The following is a 21,203-nucleotide window of genomic DNA, read 5'->3' as shown; positions in this document are numbered from 1 at the left end:
CACATGATCGGACGGCTAGAATTCGAGGAGCGCACAAGGATCCTGTGGCGCATTATAGTCATTTGCCTTTCCCTGCGAGGAATTCCGTACCGTAACCCGAACCCGAGGCGGTCGTTGGTCAAAGCTGGGCGGGGGAGGTGAGCCAGCTGGGAACACGTGCGGCCTTGGTCTGGCACGTGCACGGGTAGCAAGGCGGGCGGAGGACTGGCTGCCCCCGGCATCGCTGCCGGGTTGACCGGGAACACACCCCCCGGTGGTCCCCCCATCTCCGCACGCTTGCGCTTGTACTACGCGACACGTCACCCGTGTGAGCCCCATCCCATTCCGCGGCCCACGTGTCGACGATTTGAAAACCTTTCGTGAACAGCCTGCGTCGGCACGTTGCTTTGCGGTAATATCGTACGATTAGAACTCGCACCAAATACCAGATCCTCCGATGGGTCCCACACTGCAACGCAGGACCTTAAGACGCGTGCAGACCATTGATTGGGTGATACGGGTGTACGCCGTACAAGGGTAACAGCAGAGGAAGGTCGATGGCGTGGTCTTCACAGAATATTTGTACCCCGAGGCTAGGGAGCCGGCTCGTCCCGCGCCCGAATAAAGAGGCCCGGTGGTTCGTAGACACCAGGGACCCGCCCATCTCCCGGTCGTACCCTCCCCCCGATGTTTGACCGCCCACCCTCGATACCCTTTGACCCACCCATCGCAATCTTCCCAACATACCTAGAGACGCGAGCATTCACCGATGGACGGCCCTGATATACTCGAACTGGGCACATTGGGGACGCACGAAACCCCGCCGGGGCACGAGCTGGCCAGTCGTGGAAAGGACAACCATTGGATCAGTGGACCTTCCTTGAAGGAGGAAGCATCCCACGGGGCCGACGTTCCCCCAACTCCCCCCAACAAATATTCCCACAATTTCAGTAGGGTGATGGTAACGGGAGTGGGATGGTTACAGCGCGATTACACATGGCACATGTGACCGTCGCTCTGGGGAGGCCCAACCCGAAAGGGCTATTTTGGGAAGGCTGGACCCCCGAGCGAGGCCAGCTACCCGCACGTGTGAAGCGCCCGATAAGAGGCGCCAGCCCACGCCTTGTTGACACCCCAGAGACCGGAGCTAACTATCGGATAGGTCGATTGATTTCTAAAGAGAGGGGTAGAGAGAGACAGAGAGAGGTTACCGGGGAACAGTTTGTGAAGTGAGGCGGGATGCCGGGGAGCGTGGCGCCGTTGGATCTGGAGGGGGTGACGGTACCGTACCACTTCCGGTGCCCGATCTCGCTGGAGCTGATGCGGGATCCTGTCACCGTGTGCACGGGCCAAACCTATGACCGGCCGAGCATCGAGTCGTGGGTGGCGACCGGGAACACGACGTGTCCCGTCACCCGGACGCCGCTCACCGACTTTACTCTTATACCGAATCACACTCTGCGCCGCCTCATCCAGGAGTGGTGCGTCGCTCACCGCTCACTCGGGGTGGAGCGGATCCCGACCCCGAAGCAACCGGCCGATCCGAGCCTCGTCCGGCTCCTCGTCTCCCAGGCCTCCGCCGGCGAGCACGGCACCCGCTCCGCCGCACTCCGGCGGCTACGTTCGCTCGCGCAGGAGAGCGATAAGAATCGGGCGGTGATCTCCACCCACGAGACCCGATCGGCGTTGATCGAGATCGCGTTCGAGGATCCGCATCCGGATCTGGGGCTGGAGGCGATGGGGGTGCTGGCGATGTGCTCTCTGACGGAAGGGGAGAGCGCGGAGGTAGCGGGACGGCCCGAGAGGTTGAGGAGATTGGTGGAGGTAATGAGGGAGCACCCAGCGATGGAGGCGCGGATCAGTGCGGCTGCGGTGTTGGAGGCGGTGGCGGCGGGGGCGCGGGCGGCGGTGGGGGCAACGGAGGGGGTGATGGAGGGGCTTGTGGGGCTTTTGGAAGAGAAGGGGAGTAGTGCGCGGGCTGTGCGGGCGGGGATCCGGGGGCTGTTCTCCCTCTGCCTGGCGAAGGAGAACCGGGGGCGGGCGGTGGCTGCGGGGGCGGCGGCGGCGGTGGTGGGGCGGATCGGGGAGCTGGCGGCTGAGCGCGGGGACGCGGAGCGGGCACTGGCGACGGTGGAGCTGCTGTGCCGGACAGAGGGTGGGAGGGAGGCGGTGGTGGCTGGGGCGGGGGGAGGGGCGGCGGCGGTGGTGGCGCTGGTGAGGGCGATGGCGGGGAAGGCGTCGGAGAGGGCGGCGGAGCACGCGGCGGGGGCGCTGGTGGCGGTTGTAGGAGGGTCAGAGTGGCTCCAGAGGGAGGCTGTGGGGGCCGGGTTGGTGACTCAACTCCTCCTAATGGTGCAAGGGGGGTGTTCGGACCGCGCCAAGAGAAAGGCTCAGCTCCTCCTTAAGCTTCTCCGGTCGGCGTGGCCCCACCACGACTCCATCGCCAACTCCGACGACTTCCTACAGCCTTTCTAAAGCTTTACTCTATTGCCACTGTTCCATTCTCTGACCCCAGCTCTATTAATCCACAATTAATTTCTTCTTTCTTTCTTTCTTTCTTTGTTAATTTTGAGATAATTAAGTCCATATAATTCCTTATTTCCATTAATCAATGGGGGTAAAGAGAGATGGAGCAGAGATGAGAGTGGGGTGAGTGGTGAGTTTGGGATGTGGGATATGTGGACATAAGAGTAGTGTTTGGATTGTTGAATGGATGGCCTGGGATGTGAAGAGTGTATGTATGGTTTTGTATGTATGGATTTTGATTTGGAAAGGATGGATAGGTAACATGACTTCAATTGGGATGCTATTTTCTATAGTTTTTTTTTTTTTTGGGTTGGGAGTTAAGTACACAATGGACAGAAAAAGTAGAAGAAAAGCTGTTCTACTTTGCCTGGTAGCTGCAGAATGGAATGTTATTCTTTCTTTAGATTTTAGGGAGGGAGTTGTGTTTCATTATTTCCCTGCCTTTTTGACTCTGACTAAGGTCAGTCATGTTGAGGGTAGGTAAACTTTCTCTATCCCAATCCCTAGATATATCTTTTTGTGTGTTCTTAAATAAGCTTTTCAATTAGCTGCAGGTAGCTGTTATGGTTAGCCAGTTAGGATCAACAATAAATTTAAGTCCATGAGCAGGAAGCAGCATTAATGGAGATCAATGAATATAGAGCATGAGTGGGTGACAAACGTACCATGAATTTATGGATGAACCATTATTTGCCAAATCATGTTATAATATAATTTAAAGATTTCTCACAACAAAATGATGATAGAAGTTTAAGTTAAACGATGTCGAGTCGGAATTTGTGTACAGAAATCATTGGTGACATAGAGAAGGGCATTGCAGACTAGAGCAAAATTTCCAAAGCACTTGTAACACACAAACTTTTCTTCTCTTTTTTCTAAAAATAAAATTAAATTTTGATCTAAGATGTCTAAATTATGATCCCAGATGAACCTGAAAATATCAGAAAAGGAAATAAGAATTAGCTGCATTGCCTACTTATGAAAAAGAGCTCTGATGGACATAATCATATTGCGTGGTTGATCATATAAAAGGGCCCCAGTAGACATGATGGAAGCCACAGGGCTTTCTGGACCAAAATGTTTAATGAAAGAATTTATCCTATGCTTTCTACTGATCCAGAAGAATTTTTAGATTCAATGTGGACTATTTTGATAACTATGAATAGAATTGGATAGGATGAGAAGGTTTAGAGATTTTTTTTTTTTATTGTTTTTCTCAATCATCTACAAAGGAAACTGGATGAGTAAACTACATTTCTATACCATGAGCCGAACTCAGGAAAGAGAAACAGCAAGACAAACCCTTAAAAGCTGGGTTGCTCAGATAATGCCGTGATGGAGATGCGCAAAGGAAAAGATAAGAAGGATTCTTCCACTCCTTTTAGTTCACAAGTGTTTTTTTTTATTTTTTTTGGTACATGGGGGGTCAAAGACCCCAATAAAAACTGAAGACCAAAGAAACTACTGCCCAGCAAAAGTAATTCCAGCTGCATCTGCCATCACTAAAGGTCTGATATGCTGTGGAAGAAGGGACAAGTGTTTGCTTGGGTGCTGAACTGGTGCCTGTGATTGCCTGCCTACATCTGGGGCAAACTTTTGAGAAGGATGGGAGTGGGGTTTCCTTCGTTGTCTTTGAATGCAATTTGTCTTGGTCAATCCAAATTGGGAATTATAGCCTGGCAAGAAGGAAGATGGCAAAAGAGGGAGAGGTAGAGAGAGAAGGGAAGGGCATGGTTAGTTGTTGGCTTGAATCATGGTTGTGGTGGTCATCACATGAAGATGGATTGAACCATAATATCACATGGCTTGGCCAATCTAAGATCAAGTCCAGTGGCCAACACATGAAATGAGAGAGCCGCCTTTGTCCTTTTCCATCCTTTTTGTCTAATGTGGTCTGTGGGGGTCATTTATTAGGGGGAAGTTGATGGAGATCAACTTCACTTTTGCAGATGGTCCCCATGCATTCTCCACCAATGGGAAGCCATTTAGCCCACTGATTAGTTTGTGATTTGTCCCACGGAATTGGGACCTTAAGCCAAAATAAGGATGGGGATAAGAACTCGGGACCACCATCCACAGTTTTATATATATATATATAATGTATTTCCTATTTCCTACTTTTCTTGGGGACTAAAGTGCCACGACTCAATAAATTGCTCCACTATTGCTAACTTGCATCCTTTTCTAAGATTTTAGTCCCACAAACATGTTATAGTGTTGACTTCTGAAAATATCTCAAATTACCTCCTTTTTAGTGAAGTAATACATCAGTGAATTAATTGACCACTTATAAGTTATTTTTTCAGTTATTGGCATCTGCATGGGTAATTATCGAGTAGTCTTTTGACAAAATAAATGCTTAGTAAACTGTCAGTGTCCAAGCTTACCGTTTTTGTCCATGGATAATCTACTTTCTACTTGATCCAAATCAACCAATAAGAAGAATTCCTTTGGAGTTGCATATGTGCGCATGTCCACATAAACATGTATTATTTTTACTAAAGCATGGAGGAACTCTCGGGCAAATATGAAACTTGAGAAGTATGGTGGCAATGCTACTAAAAACTTTATAATGCACGTAATGAGGAGAAAAGTGCCAACCCATAGACCTAATATGGGATAGCAGTGTATCTCGATTTAGACCGACGATATCAGAACCTTGGCAACATGATGACTTGGTCGGCTTGGTTAGCACCAAGTCGAGATGATAATCTGAAATTCGTAGCGGGAATTATGCATCAGAATACTTATTTTATCTACTTCATATGTTATATATGCCCCAAAATTAATGGATAACAGCTCATCTTGGCTAGATAAGGTAGAAGTAGCATGATTCACTTTGCCTCTCTTATTTGTATTTTCAAAAATAATAAAAAATCTCTGGGTAAGCTCTCTGATCAAATTTTCTTCTTTTCATTGCTCTTTGGTGATTGACTTGAACATCGAAAGATTTCATCAAAATAATTTTAATAAAAAATTTAATTTATAAGTCCTTTTTTAGCACTCTAGATCAAACTCTATCTATTCTGGATTCATCAGCTCCAGCGTCAGGCTAGTTGCCGGCAGCAACAAGACCCAAGTCTCGTTCAGAAACAAGTTTACCAGACTAATGGAGTATATCTGTAGCAATATTAGGAATTCACCCGGTTACAAGAACAAATTAATACTATTAATGTAGAAAGATGAAGCGAAGCTAATGAGAATGCATTGGCCATCCTGTTCCTCCGGTATGTGCGAAGGAGTAAAACGGACCCTATCTCCTGCCTGTTGGCAGTCACATCCTGTACAACAAACATCGTGCGTCACTTTTGACTTGGGCATTGTTTTTACACAAAAACAAAAAATAATAAATAAAAAACAAATAAATAAGATTAAGTGTACCAAAATTAGGCTTTTCAGTGCAGGGTGTTTGTCCTTTCCTTTTTTTTTTTTTAATAGAATGCGGAGAAAATAACGTACTTTTCCCACTCAATTTTCGTGTCTCCGCACCTGAGTTGATCGTGGGCCAGACCTTTGACCCCAACTATATCCATTTTTATTCAAGCTTTGGACCAGATTATTTAAAAGTTGACATTTTATGTGCCCAACCCCAGCCCACAATCAGCTATGTAGAGTGCTTAAGCCGTCAGATTTTTCCTTATTACATGGAGGTTGGTCCAGTCTTGGACCGATCATATACCGGTTTGGCCTAATTGTGTCTGTCAAAACCGGCTCAAACTATTATTTGTTTGCTTTTTTAATCTCACCATCATAAATTGTACAAAATTGCCTCACCTCAGTTTTTTTTTTTTTTTGAAGCTAGCTACTAAATAGCTCTTATATAAATACATCCAAAAACATCTGATATGATCAAAACATGAAGTCAATGCAAAATTTTAGCTCCTACTATCCAAAACATATTTTTAGTATATTTAGCTAATGTCATCCAATCAACAGTATTATTTTTTTTCTTATAAATATGAATAGCCAGGCAATATGAGCAATACAAAATGAATCTTCGAGCAACGACTAGTAGAGGATAATTACCAACTGAGGGCTCCGCAATAGCAAAGAACTAAGATATCATTGTCCAGGAGTTGCCTTCCAAGATCATTGTGTCAGCACCCAAGCTCTTCGATGTATTCATTCCTCCTCCTTATTTTCTTTTTTTGCAGCATACATACCTGCATGTATATAGTATCTATATGTATGTATGTATTATTGTTGCTCCTGATCTCTCCATTTGAGATCGACTGCCGAAGTGGAGATGACCGAAGAAAAAATTATTGCTGGAGCTCCACCTGAATACCTGCAAAAAGTCCTCATCGAAAAATTCTCCGATGAAGACCCTCCGACGATCAAATTAAGATATGAAGAACAATAAGAGGAGAGAGCAGAGAATCGAAAGCTTACTTTGAGGGTTCTGGAGCCCCTTTATTTATAGGAGAGGAGTTAAAATCGTATTCGTCTCGGAGTCAGAGTCAGAGTAGCTTTTTGGATTTGGTGTGTAGATTGATTCGAATAAGATATTCCTTTTTTATGGGAGACTCGATCGTGAAGAAATTTCATTCTATCTGAACGTTTTCAATTTGAAAGGGAGAGACGAATCTAGCAGCAAGAAACTTAGCTCCGCTACGGACGATCTATAATAGATCTGATGTGCCCAGGCCTAAATAACTATCTTGTGTAGGTAAGAATAAAGGTTGGAGCACAGAAAAAGAGAGAAAAAAAAAAAAGAAACCTTTGAAATCTGATTGATAAGAAAATCGCCACAATCAGATCACAAAGGGATAGAACGCCACACTCAAGAAAAGAAGAATATGAGTGATAAGTTCTAGGGTTTATAACTCGCCACTAACACACAGGGGTTAGATAAGAGAAATCAGTAACACTCATTTTCATTCATTGAAATCTGAATTGAATACATAGGTCGCCTCCCTTTATATAGATAAGAGAGGGAACATAAGATAAATTCAGTAAATGGAAGGAAATAACAGAATTTGACTATCATAGAAATGATGGTGGCTATATCTTGCTACAAAAGAAATGATAATGGCCGTATCTTGCTACTATGGAAATGATGGTGGCTGGAGATCATGGTGAATTAGGAAGAATAAAATAACTTTGGCTGTATCTTGCTACTATAGAAATGGTGGTGGCTGGAGATCATGGTGAATTAGGAAGAACAAAACAATCCTGATTACGTCTTGCTATTATGAAAATGATGGTGGCTGGAGATCATAGTGAATTATGAAGAACAAAACAAGCTTCTAAACTCGGCCCTTTTTTCAAGCAATAATTTCTTTCAAATTCCTGCCAAATCTGATTCGCACCACATCATGCTTCTACGCACGTGAGCAAAATCATCAATTTGGCTCTTGGATTCATATATGACATGTGATCATCTCTTTCTTCACGATGGTGCACATCATTTCTCCCTTGTTGAGTAGGATTTGCCCTCAAATCCAAGTCTTCCTCATCATCCAAACTATCCTTTAATATTTTCTTCTCTCCAAAATGACCCGCCAATCCACCACTATGAGCTTCTCTCATCAAAAGCTCTCGAATGGAACTGTTAGGAATGCACAGCCGACCTGACTTAAACAAATATCCGTCATGCATGTAATAGCCATTTACAGCTCCTTTCTCGTACTCTTCATAAATATTTGTAAATTTTGGTTCGTCCTTGTATCGATCTATAATAAACTCAAATCCCATTAGTTTAGCATTAAGCAATGAAATCAAAGCATACCTCTTGGAAAGTACATCAGCCACGATATTAATATTTTCTTTTTTATATTTGATCACATAAGGAAAGGTTTTCAAGAATTTCATCCACTTGGCATGTCTATGATTCAGCTTGCTTTATCCTTTCAAATGCTTCAAAGACTCATGATCAGTATGGATGACGAACTCCTTTGGCAATAAATAATGTTGCCAAGTCTCCAAAGCCCGAATCAGAGCGTAGAACTCCTTGTCATAGACAGAGTAGCTCAAGCTTACACCATTCAACTTCTCACTGAAATATGCTATGGGACGCCCTTCTTGCATCAGAACAGCTCCAATGCCCACACCGGAGGCATCACATTCTACCTCAAAAGTCTTAAAAAAATCGGGTAGAGCTAGAATGGGTGCTGAACTCAACTTCTCCTTGATCAACTCGAAGCTCCTTTGGGCTGCTTCAGTCCATTTGAATTCTCCTCTTTTCTTGATGCATTCAGTGATAGGAGCAAGAATAGTGCTGAAGTTCCTTACAAACCTCCGATAAAAAGGATGCTAGGCCATGAAAGCTCCTTACTTCAGATACATTAGTAGGAACAGGCCACTCCTTGATCGCTTTCACCTTTTCCTCATCAACTTCCACTCCATGTTGTGACACAACATAGCCAAGAAAGACTATGCGATCCTGACAAAAATGACACTTTTTGAGGTTGCCATATAGCTTCTCTTGTCGCAGAACCTCAAAAACACCCCTGAGGTGCTCCATATGCTCTTCCTGATTTCTGCTAAAAATTAGAATATCATCAAAATATACAACCACAAAATCACCAATGAACTTACGCAGCACATGATTCATCAATCTCATGAATGTGCTAGGTGCGTTGGACAAGCCAAATGGCATGACCGTCCACTCATACAATCCAAACTTGGTCTTGAATGCGGTCTTCCATTCATCACCTTCCTTCATGCGAATCTGATGGTATCCGCTCCTAAGGTCTATTTTTGAAAAGTCCTTAGCTCCATGCAACTCATCAAGCATATCGTCCAATCGCGGGATTGGATAGCGATATTTTATTATGATCTTGTTTATCGCCCTACTATCCATGCACATCCGCATAGATCCATCCTTCTTTGGTACCAACAGAGCTGGTACTGAACATGGGCTCATAGACTCTCTTACATAACCCTTCTCCAAAAGATCCGCAACTTGCCGCTGCAACTCCTTGGCCTCCTCGGGATTGCATCTATAGGCTGGTCTATTTGGTAGGGCAAATCCTGGAATGAGATCAATCTGATGCTCGATCCCTCTGATTGGTGGCAATCCTTTTGGTAATTCTTCCGGGAACACATCTGTAAATTCCTCTAAGATCTCCTTCATTTGCGGTGGAAGGGAGACTTCTTCACTTGGAACCTGCTTAGCTACAAGAACAAAAATAATTTCATGGTTAGTCAAAACTCGCTTCACTTCCCCCTTGTTGGCAAATAGGTTCTCTTTCTTGCCCTTTTCAATCACAAGCTGATCCTTCTGGACCTGTTGCGGGCTAAGTGGTGCCAACACTATATTCTTTCCATTCTTGGCAAATGAATAGGTGTTTTTGAAGCCGTCATGAATAGCCCTCCGATCGTACTGCCAAGGCCTTCCCAAAAGAAGATGGCTGGCTTTCATAGGAACCACATCACAAACAACCTCATCTTTGTAGGACTTGCTAATAGAGAAAGGTACTACAACCTGCTTTGTAACCTTCATATCACCATCGTCAGTAAGCCATTACAATCTATAGGGACGGGGATGCTTCATAGTCACCAAATTAAGTTTTTCTATCAAAATAGTAGAAGCCACATTGGTATAGCTACCTCCATCAATGATAACACCACATACCTTATCATGGATGGTGCACTTGGTATGGAAGATATTTTCGCGCTGCTCATCATCCACTTTGGCTTGTAGGTTCAGGTTGCGATGAATAACCAACAGCTCTCCTTCATCTGCAAACTCCATATAATCTTCTTTTACCTCTTCCAAAATAGCCTCATCTTCACTTTCAATTTCTTCTTGTGACTCCCAAATGAACATCACCTTCTTGTTTGGACATTCAGAGGCTATATGACCGTAACCAAGACACTTGAAATACTTAATATCTCGACTTCGTTTGAGAGGTTGTGAATTCCCCACCTCTTTTTCTTTGGCCGCATCTGTGACTTGCTTGCTAGAATCACCTTTTTCGACTTGTTTTGGCACCACCTTAGGGACGGACCATGGTGATAAGGAAGATGAGTTGGTAGTCTTACTTGGCTTACTTGCACCACGCTTGCACTGTCTCTCCACTTTAACAGCAAGTTTGATCACATCGTCAAGGAACACATAAGATTGCAACTCCACCGTATCAGCAATCTCCTTATTCAAGCCTCCTAAGAACCTTGCAATGGTCTGTTCTTGAGGTTCTCGCAAATCGCATCTCATCATCAACATCTCAAATTCTTTGATATAATCCTCAACACACATCCTCCCTTGTCTCAAGCTTTGTAACTTGATGTACAGCTCCTGCTTATAATATTGAGGGACAAATCACTTCTCCATGATCTGCTTCATAAGCCTCCAGTTTCGGATCTCCTCTTCTCCATCCCTCCTACGCTGAGCTTTCACATTCTCCCACCAAAGATTAGCATAATCAGTGAATTCAAGTACAGCAAGTTTATATTTTTTATCTCAGAATAGTCTTGACATTCAAAGATCTTCTCCACATGTTGCACCCATTCCAGATATTCTTCGGGTGAGCTGGTTAATTTAAAGGATGGGATCCTCATCTTAATATTGTCTCCCAAACTTCTTTACTGCCGTCTTTGCCATGGGTGTTCCTCCACACCATCATCATCTCCGGGTTCATCATACTCCTCTTCATCATTACGATCAACTCGTCGTGGTGCTGGATGGCCATGCCGCTGTAGTGGTGGGGGAAGTGTTGCCAACCACTCAAACGCTTTGTTAGGCGATTAAGTTGCTCCATCATCTCTTCTTGACGCCGCTGGAGCCCCATAATCTGAGCTTATTCCAAACTCATACCTCTAGGAATGACAGGGGCCTCGTCTCCTCCAGACATGATTTGGATGTCAAACACTCCCTCAGGCTCTGATACCAAACTGATGTGTCCAGGCCTAAATAACTATTTTATGTAGGTAAGAATAAAGGTTGGAGCACAGAAAAAGAGAAAAAAAAAGAAACCTTTGAAATCTGATTGATAAGAAAATCGCCACAATCAGATCACAAAGGGATAGAACGCCACACTCAAGAAAAGAAGAATATGAGTGATAAGTTCTAGGGTTTATAACTCACCACTAACACACAGGGGTTAGATAAGAGAAATCAGCAATACTCATTTTCATTCATTGAAATCTGAATTGAATATATAGGTCGCCTCCCTTTATATAGATAAGAGAGGGAACATAAGATAAATTCAGTAAATGAAAGAAAATAACAGAATTTGACTATCATAGAAATGATGGTGGCTATATCTTGCTACAAAAAAAATGATAGTGGCCGTATCTTGCTACTATGAAAATGATGGTGGCTGGAGATCATGGTGAATTAGGAAGAACAAAATAACTTTAGCTGCATCTTGCTACTATGAAAATGATGGTGGCTGGAGATCATGGTGAATTAGGAAGAACAAAACAACCTTGATTGCGTCTTGCTATTATGGAAATGATGGTGGCTGGAGATCATGGTGAATTAGGAAGAACAAAACAAGCTTCTAAACTTGATCCTTTTTTCAAGCAATAATTTCTTTCAAATTCCTGTCAAATCTGATTCGCACCACATCATGCTTCTACGCACGTGAGCAAAATCATCAATTTGGCTCTTGGATCCATATATGGCATGTGATCATCTCTTTCTTCATGATGGTGCACATCAAGATCGTCCGGGGTCGAGATTCTAGAGACCATGGAGCACGCGTTGACCCTAGATTGTTTGAAATTTATCGATTGTATACGAGCAATGGTAGGTCGTCCAAGGACGAGGAGAATCAAAATTGGATCGAGAAGTAGGTACTGCTGCTAACTTGATAGGTCATGCCAAACGATCTTCATATCTGCCATTTATCCATAATTTGACAAGTATTAATCTTTCATAGCTCGATCGAAGCCGAGGATGTGACAGCCAAGGTCGAGGTATAGGTCCACAACAGATGTCCTCCACTCTCAAAGCTCAACTTTCAATAGGCTGATCGAAGAGAGTACCAGTCCGAGGTCTAGATTGATCTCGTCAAGTTATCCTTTGTTGACACGTGTCGATGATCGACTTCCTAAAGAGAACCATCTTCAAATCTGAATCGTTGGTTTGTCGAATCCATGAGAGCCATGTTTTGATCAATCGGAGACTGCCATTTGTACATCGACTGGGAGAGGTAAATCGATAATAAATCGGAGCCGTCCAGGCATTCTATAAATAGGACCACCATAACTTTTGCTTTTACCGTTTCTATTGTTGTAAGAGAGCTCTAGCACTTGGAAGTTTCGCTCAGTTGCTTGGTTGAAGCCGAACTATCGTTGACCCCACCTTCGTCCCTTGCTTGCTCGGCTACCTCATCTTGTAGATTAGTTTTTTTATCACCCCATCATGAGTGTGTCTAGTTCGTCCCCTTGCATCTGGAGTCGGGTGATGATATTAGGAGTGAGGACCCTGGATCAACGAGGTGCTGTAGGGGATCTAGATCGATTGTTTCGAGGTGGGGTTTGAGAACAACAAGGTTTTGGCTCCGTGCATCAATGCTGTACTCATCAATAATCTTTCTTCTTCTTTTGCCCGACGTTCTGCTATGATCCTCCACCGAGGCTGTCCCCTTGCCGATCCCAAGCTTCTTCGACTTAAGCATACCTCTCCATCTGTTTCAGCATTTCAGCAAAGTTCTTTGAGTAGTTTAGTTTGAGCAAGAAGAGGAGGTCATTCTGAAGAAGCCCATCCTTTAATGCGGTCATCGCCACGGACTGATCTAAGTTCTGCACCTCCAAGGTCGCGGCATTGAAGCAATTAATATAGTCTTGAAGAGGTTCATTCTCCTTCTGCTTTATGCTGATCAGAAAATCTGAGTTACGGCACTATCAGCGACTGCCGACAAAGTGCACGATGAACAGTCGATTTAATTGATGGAAGGAGTCCATCGTGTTCGATTGCAGGTTCAAATACCAGTGGCGAGAAGTCTTCCTCAGAGTTAAGGAAAAAGCTTGGCAAAGAGTCATGTCATTGCCCCTTGCAGGAGCATAAAAGATCTGAAGTTTTTCAAATAATCCACGGAGTCAGCGGTTCCATCGTACGGCTCCATCTAGGGCATCTTGAACCAAGGTGGCAGAGGTTCGTTCATAATCTTTTGTGTGAATGGTGGATCGACGTTGAATCCTAAGTCATCATCTGGCTGCCTCGATGCCTATAGCGTGTTAATCCGTTGTTGCTTCTCTTGGAACCTCTTTTCCAAGTCGTCCTCCCATGTTGGACGACATCGAGGAGAAACATAATCTAGAGTCAAATTTTTCTCGAGATCGGGATGGTGACCGCTTAGGTCTGTGGCAGAGTGGACTACCAGGATGGCTATGATGACTGGCTCCCATCCTTGGGCTATGTCATTGATCTTTCTTTGACTGGCTTTGAATTTTTAAGGGCAAGACAAGATTCACTGTTCTGCTGCATCCCTCTCACCATAGCCAAAAGTGCTTGCACCTGCTGGATGAGGCTATTGTATTGATCTTAAGAAATCGGTGCTGCTGGCATGGATTCTCCTAGATCGGTGGCAGTGGTGCATTAGTCAGTGGGATGTTGTTGGCCTGCCTACCATTGGAGCATTGTGATGCATTTGATGCGTGTTGTAGTATACCAAAATTAAACCTACTCACTACTATATAGATAGGGTGAGTCGGGATCGTATCCATAGGGATCTTAGTTGATTGTTTTGAAAATATAAAAAAAAAGAATAATAGATTGCAAAAAAATAATAAAGAAGTATGAAAATTATAATAAAATTATTTTTTATTAATCAAATAAAGAAGCATACATAAAGAAAAAGAAATAAAATTACGATACAAAATAACTAAACCAAGTTGATCTTCTAGCTGCGCTCGATGGTAATGTGCTTCCTTAAATCCTTTCGTCTTTCTCCATGTAGATAGCGATAGGATGGCTGGAAGGTTTGGTACAGGAACTTCAAAAAAGAAAGATAGATAGAAGAGAATATGTGGAAGAGAAAGATAGTGGCACTAGGATTAGGACCTCTCTTAGATTTGATGGAAGGCATGCTAGGATTAGTACCTCCCCTAGACTTATGGAAAAGAAAGAAGGAGAGATGGGGGCAGTAGCTTGGAGAGAAACTTAGGTATTGGCTTGATGGGAAGAGAGAAAGGGAGGAGCTTTGATGAAGGAAAGAAGGAGGAAGAGAGAGAAGAGAAGATGAAGAACCCCACAAGGAGGCTGATATATTGAGAAAGGAGGGATGGGGTATATTTATGGAGAGGAGGCTAGAGATTGATGAAAAGAGAGGTGGGAGCATGAATAAGGACCCTTAGATCTTCATATTGCTTCTCCTCCGTTGATCAATAAGTCGCATTCATACTTAAATCTTCATGAAGAGTGATCTTTTCTTCTGAACCCTTGAGATTTAAGTCGTGTTCACACTTGTTTCCATTTATCTTTTAATCTGGATCCTTGATTGGAGAGGTTGCTTCTTGATCTTTGATCTTCAAGTCACGTTCACACTAGAATAGGAGCTGGTTGTCTGGTTCACTCAAATCTGATCCGATTTGAATCCAATTTGAATCGTTTGAATCCAAACTCCCAATTACCTGCAAAAATAGATTAGAGAGCATCAAAATCTAATAAAATAATATCAATTACTACAATATTTAATATCTCTAGTGATTTAAATTAAGTGTTCATCACACCCCCCAACTTGAACTTTACTCATCCTCAAGTAAAATAGATACATTAGCATTGTGTATCAAATTATCCTTGAGTCGAAAGTTATCTTGGACATTCCTAATGGTAGCTGATATCTGACTAGACCATTAAAGAGATACTTTATTAAATTATCAATTCGATCCAACTAGTGGTTAAGTATTAGCCATAAAAATTTTAGAGATTTTCTTTCTCCAACTCTCCACTATACTCTTTAAATCTTCTAACTTAATGTGAGCAAGATTTATTATCTTTTTATAATTTAGTCTCTTTATTATCTTTTTTTTTCAAAAAGAATCTAGTACAATGTCTTAGCCTCTTGAGCCTTCTAGCTGACTCTTGTAACAAGCTTTCAGCCAATGACTCTCAAACCAGTTAGTTTTAGGATATTAGATGTAGAATACCCCTCCAACTTACTGACTCGAGTCCAAAGAAAGCTACAAGATGAAACAGACTCTATAACAGTCTTTTAGCATCCCCATCTTTTGACGCGAACTATAATGCTTATTTAGGCGAAGGGGCCCAGTTACTCAATGAGACAATGCTAAATCATTTTTTTATCTTCTTTTTTTTTACAGTAAAAAAAATTTATATATCTTGACCTTTCCACCTTTACCCCTATGAAGCAGATTCTTCATTGAAATGGTCGAAAGAGGGTTCTGAAAATACTTCAAAATTTGGTCTAGTCTAAGTCCTACCATTCATTGGATTTTCTTAATAATTTATCATTCAGTATCTCTAAAATTATCTAGATTGTTAATCACTCATTGATTAGGGTGCCTGATTAACTCTAAATCGAGATAAAATTTGGATACACAAAACTAATTATTTCTGACTATACTCGAAGACTTAATTAAATTAATTATTCTTCCTTCCAACTTAATTTTCATTGTCTCCAATGCAAGAAGAAAACCATAATAAAATATAACAAGGAAGGATACCACTTGAGTTTAATGTGCGCATTCATTGTTGAGAGATCCTTCATTGTTGGGTGTGATGTATTCTTGATTTCAGCTGATGTGAACGTGGCTCTCCCCCCAACTTTAGCTAGTAGCATTACTCATCCACTCCACTATAGAGATTCAACTTGGCTAGTTATCTTTCTCAGAGATTTCTATGAAATAAAAATAAATAAATAAAAAATTATAAGCTGGGTTACCTCCCAACAAATATTAAGTTTAACACCTTCAGTCAGAAACTATAAGAGAGTCCCACCTATAACTAACTTGGGTACATCCCTTAAAGAGTCAAAAGGATAGGACCAATCAGGAGGCCTTGTCATCATAGTAGAAAAATATTTGTAGAGTGTTCTATGATGATTAGCCCGGACCAATAGAATGTATTGAGCAAGTATGCAATTCCAGGAACTAACAATATTTTCATAATTTTTTTGATGATCGGGAAGGTATTGTGTTTGTTGAACCAAGATTAGGGATGAAAGTTTAAGAATTTCTTCAATTATAACCTGATCTGCTCTAATTTTTGTCTCGGATATGACATATTTCAACATTATCTCTTTCCAATCTATAGCATGGTACTTTTTTTAAATTAACATTAAATCTATCTCCATACATCGTTTTAACATCATAGAAAGATTTTGGAGACAGTCCTGAAAAGTAGTGCCAAAAATAAAAAAAATCAATCATAAAAATCTCAATATCATCGTCTCTCATTTCAGAGATATCCCATCCAACAGCTTCTTTATGTGCTTTTAGAATACCTACAAGTTGGGCTTCCTAATTAGGGATCACTAGAAGGGTGTCAGTAGGTGCATCAGAAAGTGGCTTTAGTTCTAGAACAGATGGTGATTCTAACAAGAGAGCTATTGGGGGGTTAGGTGATGGCTCATATTTTTTTATCCAAAGTAGGGTGGTTGTAGGATAGGGCATATTGACTAGATCATTTATTTTGTGATATATCCATCGACATCAAAGTCATCCACTCCGAAGTGAGCTAAATAGGGATCTAAAAAATTCTGGAAGAGAATTGTAGGGGTAACTTCCTCTATTATGTTATTTATTTGTGATCCTTGGAAAGTCTTAATTAATTCTATTTCATCAATTTGTCCTCCTTTCCTATTATAAGAAATGGATGATTCTAGGATACTTAAGAATGAGACCATGTGTAAGTAGAATGATGGTGGAATTGGTTCGTCCCACCATTTGAATTTTTCTCTAGATATTTCTGTATTAGTCAAATTATTTGTATTGGTCGTTTTGGTTGTGCAGAGTTGTTCTAGGACTATTTCATTTCTGAGAGTCATAATCGATTGTTCAAAAAAAATTACAGAGACATTAAAATTTCTAGCCAGGTATTGTTCCTCTGGGTTACTCTCGACTGATTAAGTAGCTCTCTTTCCTCCTCTCTATTGATTGTAAGTACTGATTGATTGACTTGAATTTTTAGTTCAACTAAGGATTGCATAGAGGAGTGAAGGAGCTGATTGGTGCTTTCAATCCTATCTAGTACTTGCAAAATCTTTTCTTCAAATGATGAGCCATAAATAGTTGGAGAAGACTGATATCGTGAATAGGGCAAGTCATAATAGGATGCTTGTACCAACATAGATTCTTGTGTTGCTGAGGTACCCACTGGGTTTGGTTCCATGCAAAATTTGGTTGAACCCCCAACCTAGATTGTAGTCATTAAAAAATAGATTATTTTCTGATTCGTAGGCTATTTGGATTTGATCTTGATGAACATATTCATACCTAAACTCAAAAAATTGATGCATGGTTAGGCATTCAACTTGTTGTGCAGAAAAAAAAGATGTAAAAAGAGAGTGTCTAATAGCTAGTACGGATCTAATTTATGAGACAACTCATCCTCTCTACTACAGAAATCCATATTCCTAGCACAGATCTAATTTATCGAATTATTCTGATTGATTTCAAGAGGTCTAGATCAGAACAATCCCTTTCTGATTTTTTTTAAGGAAGAGGGAGAGAAGAAGAAGAAGAGAAGAGGAAGAAAGAGAGAAGTTCTAAAGATGAGAACCCTAACCCTAAGAGAGCCCTAGACCTAGAGATGATAGATGCAAAGATTATTTTTAATTATTTTTATTTTTTATTTTTTAAATAAGTAATACAATCAAACCAATTCTATCCTGGGGTTAATCTAGATCTAGACAGCTCCTAACTGTCAAAGTCACATTCGAACACTCCAAGTAAAAGGCTAGCCACTCAATTAGCTAAATAAATATAAGGTTGGTTGGAGTCCCTCCGTTGCTTTTCTTAGACACAAACTAAGTTGGTCAGATCAGCTAACGGAACCAATTAATGAACCACCTTCCTTCGATATGTAATCTTTGAACCACTTTACTAGACACCAATTAAACTGACCAACCTTAACCCAGTCCAACTCTTAGGGTTCCTTATCCTATTAAGCTCGAGAGTTCTTAGGAGCCAATGTCTAATTAATTTTAAGTTAGAGGCTCAGGTCAATGCAAATACAGAATTGTGATTTATGGATCAAAAAAGGATGATCAAATTCCCACCTTATCTTGTTTAATTGGGTTAAGTGCCCTTAAAGTATTTTATGAAAATATGTAATGCAAAAAAAAAAAGATTTCCAAATATGTTAAGTAGTTTTTAAGATTTAATTAGTTTATTCATATTAGTTAAGTGTTATGTGGTATCTTTGTATTCTTTTTATATTATGTTATCTTTAAGCAAAAAAGAATAAGAGATAAGTTTTAAATTAGATTAATTAGGTATGAGAAGATCTAGTGGATCTAATTAAATGGAAAGTAAATAATACTAAAATTAAAAGATAAGTAAGTAACCTATAAATAAAGTAACAAATTAAATCTACTTTTAGGATAATAAATTATTCTAAGCTATGGAAAGCAGTAAATCACTAGGAATAATGAGCAGTAATAAATAAAATAACTACTTAACTATGTAAATAAGGTAATCTCACAGTTAAAAATAAAAAGTAACTATATAATCTAAATAAAAGATAAGGAGTCTAATCTATTTAAAAAATAAAAAATTATTAATTATATAAAGTAGTAAATTATTCTAAGCTATAGAATGCAGTAAATCACTAGGCTATAGAAAGCAAAAAAAAAATTTATGCATGTAAATAAAATAATCTAGCTAAAGAGCAGTAAATCTATCATGAAAAGCAATATAAGATAAAAATTTTTAAAAAATAAATAGAAGATAATTAAGTAATTAAAATAAATTAATTAATAATAAAAATAATTTATCAATCAATAAAATAAATTATGAAAAATAAGAGTGTAAAAAAATAAAATAATCAACTAGAAATATAACGCAGTAAAGTATCTAAGGCAGTCAAGCAATCTAAAGCAAGAAATAAAAATCTAAAAAATAATAAAATATTTTTTTTATTATTTTATAGATTTTTTTGATTTTTTTTTAAAATAATCATGTCAAGATCTCTGACAACGGCGTCAAAATTTGATGTGTGTCGTAGCACACCAAAATTAAACCTACTCACTACTCTATAGATAGGGTGAGTCGGGATCGTATCTACAGAGATCTTACTTGATTGTTTCGAAAATATAAAAGAAAAAAATAATAGATTACAAAAAACTAAGAAAGAAGCATAGAAATTATAAAAAAATTATTTTTTATTAATCAAATAAAGAAGCATACATAAAAAAAAAGAAATAAAATTATAGTACAAAATAACTAAACCAAGTTGATCTTCTGGCTGCGCTCGATGGTGATGTGCTTCCTTAAATCCTTTCATCTTCCTCCTTGCAGACAGTGGCAGGATGGTTGGAAGGCTTGGTACAGGAACTCTAAAGAAGAAAGGTAGATGGAAGAGGATATGTAGAAGGAAAAGATAGTGGTACTAGGATTAGGATCTCTCCTAGATCTGATGGAAGGCATGCTAGGGTTAGTACCTCCCCTAGACTTATGAAAAAAAAAGAAGGAGAGATGGAGACAACAACTTGGAGAGAAACTTAGGCATTGGCTTGATAGGAGAGAGAAAGAGAGGAGCTTTGATGGAGGAGAGGAGGGAGAGAGAGGGAAAAAGATGAAGAACCCCATAAGGGGGCTGATGTATTGAGAAAGGAGGGCTGGGGTATATTTATAAAGAGAAAGCTAGGGTTTGATGAAAAGAGAGGTGGGAGTATGAATAAGGATCTTTGGATCTTCATATTGCTTCTCCTCCATTGATCAATAAGTTGCATTCACACTTAGATCTTCATGAAGAGTGATCTTTTAATCTAAACCCTTGATATTTAAGTCGTATTCACACTTAGTTCCATTTATCTTCTAATTTTGGTTCTTGATTGGAGAGATTGCTTCTTGACCTTTGATCTTTAAGTCACGTTCATACTAGAATAGGAGCTGGTTGTTTAATTCACTCAAATCTGATCTGATTTGAGTCCAATTTGAATCGTATGAACCCAAACTCCTAATTACCTGCAAAATAGATTAGAGAGCATCAAAATCTTATAAAATAACGTCAATTACCATAATATTTAATGTCTCTAGTGACTTAAATTAAGTGTTCATCAGCGTTCGATGCGCCCCTTTGCATCCTCATGGTGTCTGGTGGTGAACTCTCTCTTCTTAAAATAGGACCTTGAAATCAGTCAAGGGAATTTTTCTCTAGCACCAAGTATTGCTCCTGATCTCTCCGCTTGAGGTCAACTACCGAAGTGAAAATGATCGAGGAAGAAATTATTGTTGGAGCTCCATTTGAATACCTACAAAAAGTCCTCACCGGGGGGTTCTCCAGTGAAGACCCTCCGACGCTCAAGTTAGGAGATGAAAAATAATGAGAGGAGAGAGTAAGAAATCGAAAGCTTACTTTGAGGGTCTCGGAGCTCCTTTATTTATAGAAGAGGAGTTGGAGTCGTATCTATCTCAAAGTTTGAGTAGCTTTCCGAATTTGGTGTCTAGATTGATTCGGATAAGATATTTTTTTTTTATGGAAGATTCGATCGCGGAGGAATTTCATTCTATCTGAACTTTTCCAATTTGAAAGGGAGAGATGAATATGGCAGCAAGAAACTTAACTTGGCTACGGACGATCTATAATAGATCGTCCGGGGCTGAGATTTTAGAGACTATGG

The 21,203-nt window shown here is 40.6% G+C and overlaps 2 protein-coding genes across 2 annotated transcripts; one reads left to right on the top strand and one right to left on the bottom strand.

The window, feature by feature from the left end:
• Positions 1 to 952: 952 nt before the first annotated feature.
• On the top strand, positions 953 to 2,709 carry LOC105038366 (U-box domain-containing protein 25-like). The gene has a single exon (XM_010914155.4). The coding sequence runs from the start codon at positions 1,219 to 1,221 to the stop codon at positions 2,452 to 2,454; it is 1,236 nt and encodes a 411-aa protein (XP_010912457.3). The 5' UTR covers positions 953 to 1,218; the 3' UTR covers positions 2,455 to 2,709.
• A 2,817-nt stretch (positions 2,710 to 5,526) lies between these two features.
• LOC140856472 (uncharacterized) lies at positions 5,527 to 11,240 on the bottom strand. Its single transcript, XM_073253827.1, has 4 exons — positions 11,031 to 11,240; positions 10,283 to 10,747; positions 8,744 to 9,946; positions 5,527 to 5,625 (listed from the first exon to the last, which is right to left on the bottom strand). The coding sequence occupies exons 1-4, from the start codon at positions 11,238 to 11,240 to the stop codon at positions 5,527 to 5,529; spliced, it is 1,977 nt and encodes a 658-aa protein (XP_073109928.1).
• Positions 11,241 to 21,203: the final 9,963 nt, after the last annotated feature.

Source organism: Elaeis guineensis, chromosome 1, assembly GCF_000442705.2.
Source record: "Elaeis guineensis isolate ETL-2024a chromosome 1, EG11, whole genome shotgun sequence".
NCBI classification, from domain to species: Eukaryota; Viridiplantae; Streptophyta; class Magnoliopsida; order Arecales; family Arecaceae; genus Elaeis; species Elaeis guineensis.
The sequence above is the reverse complement of the archived record's forward strand: the minus strand, read 5'-3'. Positions and strand labels throughout refer to the sequence as shown.